The 13,302-nt window shown below is 46.1% G+C and overlaps 1 protein-coding gene across 2 annotated transcripts in view; it reads left to right on the plus strand.

The window, feature by feature from the left end:
* The first annotated feature begins 453 nt into the window (after window positions 1–453).
* The window catches only part of Cdhr3 (cadherin-related family member 3), a 63,352-nt gene continuing 50,503 nt past the window's right edge, over window positions 454–13,302 (plus strand). For both annotated transcript variants that reach the window (XM_005377265.2, XM_013510534.1), the window contains exons 1-2: window positions 454–620; window positions 10,986–11,188. In XM_005377265.2, the coding sequence (XP_005377322.1) occupies window positions 575–620; window positions 10,986–11,188 (249 nt within the window). In that variant the 5' untranslated portion in view covers window positions 454–574. The remainder of the gene's footprint in view (window positions 621–10,985; window positions 11,189–13,302) is intronic.

Genomic DNA, 13,302 nt, shown 5'->3' on the forward strand with positions numbered 1-13,302 from the left:
AGATGTGGTCAAAGGGCAGCATCCACCACCACTGTCTGCCTTCAGGGGGCGTCTGGACCCAGCCCTTGGGTCCTTTCTTGGAACAAGCTCCAGTTAGCTCCCAAGTCTGATGCTACTCATCAGTTCAGGACAGAGAACTATCCCCCCATCTGGCCATGAGTGTGGGAATGACAAGTCTGGTAATAGGGCAACTGTGACCACAAGGGGCATTGCGTGGGTATGTGTAGCTTTTCACAGTCTTCTAGGGGCCTCAACTCTTTCTCAGCTTTTGTGGCTTCTCTCCTGGGGCCATCTGTGGAGACGCAGTGGATGAGGACCTATAGGATGGGTGCTGACTGGGACTGCTGGGCTGGCCTCTTGGGTATCATGTACTCAGAGAAGCAGGTGATCAAAGAACAAATAATCTGGCACTGTTTAGAGTCTCCCATAGTTACCACCAAAGCCTCTGTTTCTTTTTCGGGTGGCAACAAAGCCAGGAGGGGAAGACTGTGGTGACCGGAATAAACTCTAAGTCTGAGCTGGATTCAGGTCCTGGGGAAAGTACAGAAGCCCACACAAGCTTGAGCCACCAAATATGCAGAAAGTAGTCACCCTGCTGCTGCTGCTGGAGGCCATGGCAGGTAGGAGCTCCTCTTGGTTTTGCAACCTGACTTGGCTTAATTCCTTTGCAGGTTTCCATTGTGTGATAAAGTCCTCAAAGAGGAGACTGCCTCTTGGAAGCCTCCTTCCGCACTGGACCTTCCTTCGAGGATGGATGAGTTACAGCATCTCCAGAGAGGCCTGGGGGCTGGGTTAGGGGTATCCTGGACAGGAGAGATGCTGAGAGGGCCACCCTGGAGTCTGTGTTTGACACATGTCATTCACCCTTTTGTGTTACTGGCCTGGCTGGAAGTCCTGAGACTGGAGGTTAGGGGCATGATTTCCACAGCAGAGCTGTATGTTTGTGTGTGTGTGTGTGTGTGTGTGTGTGTGTGTAGTCAGTCTTTGGGGAGATGATGGTTCTTCTCTGGGGACCTTTGGGGACAACTTGAGGTTGGCTGGGGGATCGTCTTCAAATGGAGCAAAGGATATGCCTTCTAATAGAATGGCCAAAGAAGCAACCTGGGGCTTCGTTCTCTCCATTTTTCTCAACCAACAGCTTGAAGAATCTTGGGTGATCTTTTAAATGCTGTCAGCTTGGCTTATTGAAACTGAGCCTTTTAAATTAAATTTTATTTTTGAATAGAGGGTATATGCATAATGTATGGAATTCAATCATGTTAATTTGCAGATTAATTTAGGGATAATTTACATCTTTGATGGGTTGTGTAGTAAAATACTTAGAGGAGTGTCTGGAACATAGTAAATGTTAGTGGTTATTATTTATAATGTTGAGTCTTCATACTTAAAGAACTGCATGCTAGATACAGTACTTGTTCAAGTCTTCGTGTATTTTCCTCAGGAGTATTTTAAGGTTTCCTTCACTACATATTGCATATTCTGATCATGGTGGTTTCTAGTTCTTTCTTTTCTTTTTTTAATATTTGTAAATGACATATTTTCTTCCCTTACATCTTTTAATGTACTTTTGTATGATATATGGAAGTCTGATAATGAATTATCTTACAATTTATAATGCTTTTCCTGTTGATTCTCATGCTTTTTACAGATTTGAAAAGAATGGATATTTATATTCTTCCTTTCCTGTTCTTATGTTTCCTATTTTCTTCTCTCCTCTAAACACCATGGCTGTGTCTCCAGACCATTGCTAAATAATGATAAGAGTGTATATTCTTGTCTGATTCCCCAGTAAGCATGATGCTAGCTTTTGGGATGAGAGAGAAGTGTTTTATATGATAAGGAGAAAGCTTTTATTCTTTTTTACTTAGAGTGGAAATGGACTTAAGTCAAATGCTGTTCAAGATCTATGGGAATGACAATTTGGTTTTCCTCTTTGATCTCCTAAGAAGAAAAAATCAACAGCTGGCTTCCCTGCATCAAGCCTTTCTTCATCTTGGGCTTTGAGACTCTGCAGAGGCAGGGGGACCTGGAAATGGAAAGTAGGCCTTATTCCATCTCGACTCTCACTTAAAGTAAACATTTGCATTTTCTGCAGAAATATAGGCTTTAAGGGCCACAGTCATTTGTGGTAAGAGGCAACATTTACTGTCACTGTGGGAAAGGGGAGGGGAGGAAGAGCCCAGTGCTCACACTAGAGCCTGTCATCTGGAACTTTATTACCAGTTGTGTGAAAGGAACAGATCACAAAGGTTCTCAAGAAATACTTGAGGTTTCTCCTAAATAAGTGCATAGGAATCCCTCCTTCCCCCAAACCACACACTTGTCCATGCTTTTTCTTCCATGGGTCAAATCCTAGTTTTTGGAAGAGCTACCATGACACAGACAGTTTCTTTTTCATCCTTTGTGGGTCTGAGAACCTGATTGTGACCCTTTGCCACCCAGGGTTGCTGAGGGCCCTGGGCAGAAGGCGGGCACGCCAGCACCTGCTTTCAGCATGTTCAAAGTGAGCATCACCGTTAACTGTCCCAGACACAGCCACACACTCAGCCTCCTTTTCATCAGGGCCTATGCTTCCTTCCAGCCTCCTCCCTGGGGAGTCCTGGCTTGCTGTTGGTGAGCCCTCTTCCTGCTCCTGTAAGCTTCCTTTGCCTGCACTGGTACCACTGCGAAGCTGGGTCCTAATAGAGTGAGGAGCTGGTGACACTCCTGGGTTCTTTGTGTCTTTGATGAAAGACGTCAGTTAAAACATGTAGGTCATCATACAGAGTAAAGGTAGAGCTACTGCAGTGACAGATTTTTAGAGCAACAGAGAATGCACCTTCAAGTTGAAAGCCAGCTAGTGCCAAGAGGACTATTGTGCCCAATAAGGCTCAGGCTATGTTTATATTATTATATGGATCTTCAAGGAATATAATTTCCTTCCTCCAAGGTCATTATTCTTTTGTAAGGAAAAGGGGCTGCTTTGACCAACTTAATTATTTTGGGGTGGGGGGCGGTTCTGGGAATCGAACTCAGGACCTTGCACTTGCCAGGCAGGCATTTCTGCTGCCAAGCCATATCCCTGGCCCTTGGCCAACTTCAGAAGGAAAAAGTTTCCTGTTTCCTCCCTAGGTATGTTGTTTGCCTGCTAATGTCTAACTTTCTGCCTAATAGAAGTACTAAATGCCAAAGGCTTGCTCAACAGAGGAGCGTGGGTCATCATTCTGTAAATCTCTTAAATGTCTGTCATTCTCTTCAGCTAGGAAGTCAATCCTGTAACATCAGGATTTCTATCTCTTGCTACTCTGTGGGCTGAGTGCCACAAACATAGAGGGCGTCCATAAATATTTGTTGTTTTGTTGACCATCATCTCTTCGGAGTCTGGCATGTGTACGATTCCTTTCTGCATTTACTCATTACAGCCTCACCAAATGCACAGCTTTAGATCTTCTGCCTGCTTCATATTGACATTTAAATTAGTTTCTGTCCCTTTCACCCGCCATTAAGATGAGGGAAATGAAAGTTGCTCTTTGGGAAGCTAGTCCTCCATTCTGGTAATGGCTCACAAAGGACCCTGAAGAACATAACTTAATAGAACCCTCAACTGGACCTGTGGGAAAGTGTGGAGACAAAACTATCTTCAAGCTCTGTCAGCACCAAAGACCATGCGTATTTCCCAGCAGACGAAGGACCTACCATCCTAGCATAGGCCCCTCAGTATATTTGAACCCACTGCACATAGAAGCTATCTGCGTTTTGAGAAAGCCTCCAGACAACTAGCTTTTGTGTTAGTTTCATGGAAATGACAGGTTCCAGGGTGGTTAGTGAGAGGAGGGCTCTGTATTAGTCATTTTCCTGTTGCTGGGACAAAATATCAATTGCAACTTCGAGGAGAGGTTTATCTTGACTTATAGTGTCAGTGGGCTTAGTCCATGGTTGGCCAGCTCCAAGGCAGAAACAGTATCGTGGATGGGCCCAGCAGAGAAAAACTGCTCACATCATAGTACCCAGGAAGCAGAGAGAGAAGGGAGGAGCCAGGGATAATAATATACCTTTCAGGTCACAGTCCCAGTAACCCACTCCTTCTGACTAGGTTCTACTTCTGAATATGAGACTTTTGGGGGGGACATTAACACCCCATCTCTAACCCTCAAAAGGCTCATGTCCATCTCATTATGCAAAATGCTATTAGTCCATCTCTGTGAGTTAGTAAAGCCATAACAGTTTCAGCACTGCTGAAACGTCCAAGTCTGAAGTTAGAGGTAATGCTCAAGGCAAACTCTTAGTTGTGAGGTACTGTATAAGTAAAAAAGAAAATTAAACATGTCCAACATACAATGGCACAGGGCAAATTCCCCTATTACTCAAAAAAAATGGAATAGAAGGATACACAGAAATGAGACCAAAGCAAGACCAAAACCTTATAAGGCAAACATTACATCCTGTACCTGTGTCCAGCATGTTGGATATAAACCCAGCACAGAATCAGTGCTCAACAGAAGTAGCATGGCTGCAGTAACTTGTGAATTCTAAAGGGTTTGGTTGGCCCTCCTCTTATGGCATTGCCAGTTTCACTCTACATGACCTCTCTCTTGAGCTAGCTCTACTCACTGCTTATAACTTCCCTTACCAGATGTTCCATGTTCCTAGCTTCTCCAACTTCCTTCCAGTGGAGAAAGTACAGTCTCCACTGTACTTTCAGCTTCACTTACACCACTTCATATCTCAAGGGAACACTGCCTGACCTCTGAGGATTTCTTTTTAAATCTCCCATGACTCTTGCATTTTGCATGCCTGAAAAACAAGCACCATGTGGATGACACCAAGGTCTGCCTCCAGCAGAAGCACTGTCCAGCATCCCTTGGGCCATGGCTGCAGTGACTTTTGAGTGTCAGGATGGATGATCATGGTGAAATGAATCCCAGAGAACCTATTCCATAGGCAGCCCTTCTGGAGTGGAGAGCCAGGGGTTGTCTTCACAAACGAAAGGTTTACACTTTTGCATTCTTGAGGCTAAAGTTGGTAGGGTGTTGCTGATTTCTGAGATGCTCTCAAGGCATCATTCTTCTTGTTTTGTAAGAAGTACTTACTTTCTTTTTAATGCTAGTCTTTTCATTAACCATGCTCTCCTTTGCTCCAACTTTGTAGATAATTCCTTTCTGGTGAAACTGTGAACTCTTCATATCATTCTACTTTGCCATTTGCTTTCAATTTTCAGTGTACATCCAGCTAAAAGCAGCCAACAGTAGCCATGCCAAACAGTAGCCATTGGACTGTTTTGGAATTTCCTCCATCAGATTAATTAGTCTACTGTTCTTTTTTTCTTTGAGACCACAGGTTCTCACTATGTGGTTCAGGCTGTTCTCAAACTTCTGACATTCCTTTTGCCACAGCCTCTGAAGCTGAGATTACACATGTGTGACACCTTACCTGGCTCTAGAGTGCACCTCTTACTCTCAGTCTTCCACAGAGTCTCAAGACATGGGCAAAATGTAGACAAATTTTCTGCCTCTAATCCAACTGCCAATGCTGTCCTTGTCCCCAACTGAAACATTTTGAGCCTGGCCTTTATTGTCTGCATTCCTACCAGCATTCTGGTCTTCTTGGACCTAACAGTATTGCACATCAAGCACTGCTCATGATGTTCCAGGGCTTCTCTAGTCTGCATCTTCAAGCCTTTCAAACTCTTGATGCAAATAGTTCCAAAAGATTCTGAACCACATGGTCGGGTATAGTCACAGCAATGGCCTCTCTCCAAGTATTTGTCTTAGTCTGTTTTAGTCATTTTCCTGTTGCTGGGAGAATATACCTGAGAACTGCAACTTAAAGGAGGGGAGATTTATTTTGGTTCATAGTTTCAGTGGGCTCAGTACATGGTTGACTAACTTCATGGCAGAAACAGCATGATGGAAGGGCCTAGAAGAAGAGAGCTGCTCACATCATGGTGATCTGGAAGAAGAGAGAGAAGGGTGAAGCTTTGGATGAGAATACTCTCTTTCAGGTCTTGCTCCAGTGATTCATTCCTCCCACAAGTCCCCACCTCCTATTGTGAGACTTTTAAGGAATATTTTAGATCTAAACCATAACAGGTTTATGATAGCTGGGAGACCTACATGAACACATAGAGAAACCAAACCCACTCACTTTAGGTTTGTCTACAAACACCAGCTGAAAGGCACTTCCAGGTCTCTCCAGGAAGTCACCTGAGCCTGTCACCTAGGCTTAGTGCTCTGCTAGGTAACGTCAAGAAGTCAGAAAGGGCCTGGATTCAATGTCTTATGCCTCTTAAGTGCAACTGTTTCTTGTTGCTCTCATTGTTGAAAAAGTCAGAAAAATGCTGTCCATTTCCAGGTTCATTTTGGTTTATGGTCTCAGAAGCCTCAGTCCATTGTTGGCTGTCTTCAAGGCTGAAACATTAGGGCAGAAGGGCATAGTGTAAAAAAGCTGCTCACCTCTTGGCAGCCAGAAAGCAGAGGGATGGGCAAAGAGCCGTAGAAAAGATGTACCCTTCTAAATCACGCCCCCAGTGACCTACTTCCTCCAAAAGGACTCTACCTCCTAATAGCCCTTTCAGCTGTGAGTTCACCCATGGGTTGATTGGAGAGGGGAGTGCCCGCATGGTCCAGTCACCTCTCCAGGTCCTAGATCCGAACACTGCCACCTTGAGGATCAATCCCTCAATACACAAGTCTTTGATGAGACACTTTATATTTAAACCATAGCATAATCTTTCATCATGGACTTTTCTGTTAAGTCAGATTGAGGTCAGAAGAGCAATAGACAGATCTCCTCATTTCTTGCCCCTAGTAATCTTTTTGTCATCCTTATCCTCTTGCTCCCAACACTCATACTTGCTCAAGTCCCTGGGATCTGCTTTTAGCCTCTGTAGAACTGGAAAAGATTTGAAAGAAACCAGTCCTTCTCAGGCCGCCACTAGAGTAATGCTACTAGACAAACACTGCTTTCTTTTGCTAATTCTAGCATAGTGTAACATACAGAATCATCACTAGAGTCCCTTTTCTCTTCTATGTCCTTCTCTTTGCCTGGTGTGGACCAGTTCCTCGAAAACCAAGTGGAGAGCATCCATTCAGGAAGGTATACATTGAGGAAATTAAAAAAGTAGGAAAATTGCACATACTGAAATGGACATTCTGTAATGCTTCTTAATTTGTCAGGTATAATACCTTGTATGCTACCTGTGCTTTAGGAGTGAGTTCTAGTAGACCTGGTATTAGCTTGAGTCATTTTGCTACAGTTCCTGTACTACACTAACCCCTGGCCAAAGCATGCAGCATGCTGATTAGTAACACTTTGTAACCATGGGTCCTTAGAGCTTCTGCCTGGAAAGGCAGAAGCATTATTGTACCAGCTTGGAAGCATTGTTATTATTGGTGACAGTGCGATTGATGGTTTGCTCTGGTCTCAGCGAGGACCTCAGAGGGCTCTGCTGTTGAGTTCAGTTATGTAGCAAAAGAGAAAAAGAATCCAGCAGAGACTCCATTTGGGGCTCCATGGCTCCATGGTAATTGCTATGATTTGACTGTGTCCCCCAAAGGCCAGAACTTGAAAACTTAGTCCCCACTGCACCAGGATAGAGACGTGGGACTTTAAGGGGTGATCTGGTGGTGAGGGCTCTGCCCTCAATGCCATTGCAGGTGTGGATCTCTTACCATGTGGGGGAGCTGGTTTTCAAAGCAAGTTCTTTCTGCCATGGGGTGACGAAGCAGGAGGCCTCCCAGGTACTGTCTGTCCGTGACTTCTAAGTAAACTTCTACTCTTACAGATTATCCACTCTGAGGTGTTCTGTTACTGCAAAATGGACTAAGAGTGTTTGTCCATCCACCCCTGGTCCTTAACCTAAGAGAGTGCATCCTGCTGTGGCCCTTAGAGGAAATGGGACAACAGGAGCTGGCTGTGTCCTCTCCCCATCTCTTGCTATAAAGCAGCCTTGAACTGTAATGCATGAGGAGCCTTTAATGTTCTTGCCATACTGTATCTTTTTTCTGCAATAAAATTGTAGATCTGCAGGCAGTTGCCACTCGGGTCCTATGAATTTTCGTTAGTGGTAGGACCCTGTTTAACAGCCTCTCCCAGTAGCCCTGCAGTCCCAAGAGACAGCTGATAAGGGAGCCCAGGAAAGGTCCAGGATTCAGTCACAGGCGCATGGCCAAGGAGCGGCACAGGGGCTCTGCTTCCAACCCCCTCGCTCTTTCCCAGTGCTCTCCTCTTTCTTTGCTGCTTGCTGGTTACTAGACAGAATGAAGGGGCATTGATGGAGTGGCATCTTGGACCAGCACCACTCTGTGTGCTGATAGCAGAGCTGTATGTTTGAGTGGCTGCATCAGGAGAAGATGATGTCACCCCACATCCTGGACCCACACTGCCACTCTTTGGGTCACAGCCTAGAGTGGTCAGCGTCATCCGTGTAATGGAAGCTGAAGAGGCTTCATGGTCTCAGCACAGGCTCCTGGGAGGAGTCTCTGAAGCTCGTTTCTGGGAAGGTGGCGATTCAAGGGGGAAAGTGAGTGCATATGCATCCAGACCTCAACCGCATGCAAGATGTTGCAGCGAGTACAGTGACTAATAAATCCTTCGAGCGCCTTTTATTTTTCAAAGTGTAAGCTTCAGGCAATTCTAATTTGACTCTTAATTAAGATGCACTTGTAAGTCAAATTTCATTAAAGCCTATTGCTTGCTCCTTGGCACTGGGACCCCCAAAGGAAGCTTCTAGAAGGTCAAACCAGGAAGGAAGGCACAGCATCTTGGGGAGAGCTGGCCCTGGCCCCACTGTCCCTCTGCCACTGTCCAGCTGGGTGCCTGGGGCACACTGAGCGAATGTGTAGTGAATGTGTTGTGCTGAACTTCTGAATGTGTTGAACTTCTCTGTGTAGTGAATGTGTTGTATAGTCTGTGAATTATATCATAGCAATTGCTCTATTTTTGGCATGTGGAACCTGTCACTTTTTATTACTGCTATTGCTATGACTACTTCTACTTTTTTAATAGCAAGGGTACCAGAGGAACTGGCATGACTTTCTTTCTGGTCAGTATCCAGAGTGTCTGCCTAAAGTTTTTAGAGTCAGATCCATGATCTTGACACATGACTTTGCCCTGGGAAGAGATGCTATGGAAGCCATTTTTTGCCCGGCTTGTGGCACCATCATTCCAGCCTCTGGTTCCACTCTTTCCTGGCCTTCAGGCTGCACAGATCTCTGTGTCCTGCCTTCTCCCAGGGGCACCAGTCTCCACTAATGATTTACCCCTGTCAAGACTATTTCCAAGCAGACTGCATTCTGAGGTTCTGGAGGGCCATGGATCTTTGGGGAACACTATTCCCCCCGCAGTAGTAACCAGCATTGTGAAAGCAGGGGAGAGTGTGGCCTCCTGCTGTTGCTGTCCTCTGTCCTGGCCAAGTTTTGCAGAGTATTGAGGGCCCTCAGAGGGGTCCTATGGTGGACTGACAACTGGCGGGCAACTTGTAACACCAAGCTGAACTGAATTAGCGTGGTGCTGGGTGTGGGAAGCCCACCTGAGGATTGTTACCTACAAAAACAAGAACTGCAAGGGAAGAAGTAGGTTGTTAGGGAGGTGTTAGAGTGCTGTTGGTTCTCCTGGAGGAGTTTGTCATGCTGGCTTTCCTGATAGAAACATGGCTGTTCTCATCACTGAAGGAGCTAGGGACTTTGCTGTTACTGAGAATGGCTACAGTTCACTTTGGGGAGCTCTGGTCCTTACTTTGAGCATCACTTCCTGGCTCCAGAGGGGAAGATGGTGCACTGTTCAGTGTCCTGGAGAAGCTTGTTGTGCTGGCTTTCCTGATAGGAACTTGGATGTTCTCATCATTGGAGGAGCTCGGGACCTCACTGTTGCTGAGGGTGGCTGTGGTACTTCAGGGGAGCTCTGGTCCTTACCTTGAGCATCACTTCCTGGCTCCCTCAGCCTGCTAGCACAGATTCTTCATCTGGCTGGTACAGACTTTCTAGCTTCCACCACTGACCTTTGGGCCTTCCCAGTGCAGATCCATGAAACAAGCCTGCATAAGACATTATTGTGAATTCTGGGCCTCCAGTTGGCCTTGTGGGGGAGCATTGTTATGGGCTCTAGGTCTTCAGATGAACTCATGCAAGACATTGCTATGGGATCCAGGCCCTCAGCTGGGTTCTCTTTGTCTTTAGTATGTGGAAAGATTTCCTGCACTCTCTTTGGATATGACTCTTTGGGTGACTATTATGAAGTAATTCTATAAATTATGTGTCCTGTATTGTTTCCTTGCAAGCCCTGACGACAGCAAGTCCCAAGGCCTTGCTGGAAGAAGCACACTTTTTCTTAAATTGTAAAATTCTCTGTGTGTAATGTAGCCTAAGGCAACTCACGTGCCCTCCTTGTCTCTCATTTTCTCTTCTCTGGAACAGGAATCAGCTAACCACCCAGGAAGTACTGATTGGCCTTGTATCTCCACATTACCCAACAACACAGCCTCCTACTGTAACAAAGAATCATCCTCAGGACTGCTAACGGATGCAGAGAGATTCCCCCGTGATTTTGGAGTTCTCCACTCATACACTCTCAATTCGCAGCTGACCTCATGAATCAACACTGCTGCAGAGCAGGAAAATACACTGTTAGAAATGACTAGGTCGTTGCAGGAGAGAGGATGTTGTTACTAGACCAGGGCCTCAAAGGGGGCATCCGTCCCTCCCTTGAGGCTTTGTGCTTCTTTTTCTTTCCCTGGCTCTTCACAAAGGCTGGGAGGAAGGAGAAGGGCAGCAGGGAGACAGGAGAAAAGCAGCAGCTTTGTTTGCTCAGTGAGAGGAACAGATTTCATGGTTGTGTGGTGGGGCTGTTTCCCTGGCTCCCAGAAGATCTCACACGTCCGTTTCCAGCACTTGGCAAGAGCATTTGTTCTTGGGGAGTGAGCAGGTCTCCTCGTTGCTAGGAACTGAAAGCACAGACCAAGCTGTTGAGTCTCGTGTTCATATCATTTTGCATCCTTTTTAAATCCACAGGAGGAAAGGCACTACACCTCGTCCACTTACCTGCCGCCAGCAGTGTGGCAGAGAATTCTCCCCCTGGGACTTTGATGCACAAGTTTTCTGTGAATTTATCCACGTCGCTGTCACCCGTGGCCCCAGGATTTCCCCTGATAATCAACTCAAATCCCCTCATTGAAGCCTTCAGGGTGAACAGGCTGTCAGGCACTAACTTTGAGGTAAGCAGCCCCTCACGGGAGATGTCTGTGAAGGGGTGTCCTGCAGACATGGTGACCAGGCTTCTAGCTCAGTGGTCCTTTCCTCCTCTTTCTCCTGTTCAACCTCCCCTTTCATACAACCCAGAAGTACTGTTTGGGGTACCCCAGCCAGAGCCCCCTGTGCTAGATCCTCCTGTAGGCTGTATTTTTATATGTTTTATTGGTACATGTTTGCAGTACATAATGATTACATTCATCATGCAGAGCTGATACATGGACAGAACACATCTTAATTCTTTCTTTGTCCCCTACTCCTCCCGCCCCTCCCTGCTCCTTCCATCTCTTCCTCCCCTTCCCACTTGAAAAAGCTCAGTCTATGTCTTAGTTACTTTCCTCATCACTGAGACCAACACCTATAAATTGAAAGAGGAGAGGTTTATTTTGGCTCACAGATTTTAAAGGCTTCAGTTCATAGTCCCCTGGCTCCAAGGCAGGGAAGTATGGCAGAGGCGCATCACAGAGGAGCAGCAGCTCCTGGTGTGGAAGCAGGAAATAGGGAGGGATCAAAGGAGGAGGGAGGGAGATAGGCTCTTCCAGGCCACGCCCCTAGTGACCACCTCCTCCCACCAGGCTGCACCTCCCAACATCACATTTAGCTATAAACTCATCATGGACCGATCCACTGATGACTATCAGCCTCCATGATCCAACCACTTCCCCAAGGCCCCGCCTAGGAGCACGTGAGGCTTTGGGGGACATCCAGATATAAACCATAAGACCCTACGTCCTATTGTCTATTTTTTATTTATTTATCCTTAGGGTTTTTCATGTAAGACAAACCATATGATTTCAGAGCCTAAGAAAACTTCAGGCCTTTCTCCACTTAATACAGTCCCTGTGAACATTCTGCTCAATTTGTCACAGATGTAAGGCTTGTTTCTTATTGCTAACCACCCAGACCTGATATCAGGTGTTAGGTGTGCTTATGTTAATCAAAGTCTCTGGGTAGGAGAGTGTGGGTATTGATTTTCTTAAAAGCCAGGCCCTGATGAACTTGTGTCTACTGATTCTGCCTTTCTATGCATCTATAATTGTTTTTAGAAGGAAATCTAAGTTTAGGCTTCATATGTAAGATTACACCCTTTAATAAAATATAAGTCAGACTGTCCATCTCTACTGTGTAAATGTTTCCGCTTGGATAATTTAGACCCAATAGCTCTCATTTCAGACCCAGGCTTTCTTTCTTTTTTTTTTTTTTTCCTCCAGTACCGGGAATCGAACTCATGACCTTGCGTTTGCCAGGCAGGTGCTGTGCCACTGAGCTAAATCCCCAGCCCTGGACCCATGCTTTCTATTTTGTCCTCTGTGTCTCCGTGTCTTTCCCACAGCTGTTACTTTCCTGTCAGGGGAACTGACCTATTTGTTGCATGTTTTTCACAGGTAACCTCAGTGGTCTTCCAAAGATGTCTTTAGAGTCCAGGTGTCTGGATTTGCCTATGCTTTGTAGTTGACACTCCTGCCTTTCCTCCTCCTCAGCTGGCCTGGCAAGCTCTTGCAATTATCTTCAGCCTGGCCATTGGTTCCTGGGGTCCTGTGGGACCCCGTGGCTTCCCTGGGGTGCACACTAGATGTTCTTAAACCCAGCTTCTGGTTGGAGTCAGGTAGGCAGCCCCTCAGAAGTATGCAGACACAGCTCCCTGGCCAAACCTATGACTGGAGGCCCGTGCCTACATGTCTAGGTTCTGATCACTTCCAGGCTGGGCCCTCTGGGATGCAAGGACATACAGGCCCTCTGTCTTCACCTCAGCATCCACTTGACATTCCCAGGGCCCAGATGCTGGTCATGTGACTCACCTGCCCTGTCTACCGACTCCTTTGACACCTGCCTTGTCTCAATAGCTGCTGCCGTCTGTCTCTACTGGCCTTGTCAGTTGTTTGCACTTACAGAGCAACATCGTGTATATGCCCGACACTGTGTAAAGTGTTTGTGTGTGTGTGCTCTTGTGGTCCTCAATACAGGCTAATGACTAGATCTGGAAAAACACCCTTTCCGCAGATCAGGACAAGAAAGCACAGAGTTTAAGAATATGTCCTAGGCTGCACGGCTAGAGGGTCACTGAGCTGAGACATGTGGG

The sequence above is a fragment of the Chinchilla lanigera genome, unplaced genomic scaffold (genome assembly GCF_000276665.1).
Source record: "Chinchilla lanigera isolate Chin_1 unplaced genomic scaffold, ChiLan1.0 scaffold00009, whole genome shotgun sequence".
Lineage (NCBI taxonomy): Eukaryota > Metazoa > Chordata > Mammalia > Rodentia > Chinchillidae > Chinchilla > Chinchilla lanigera.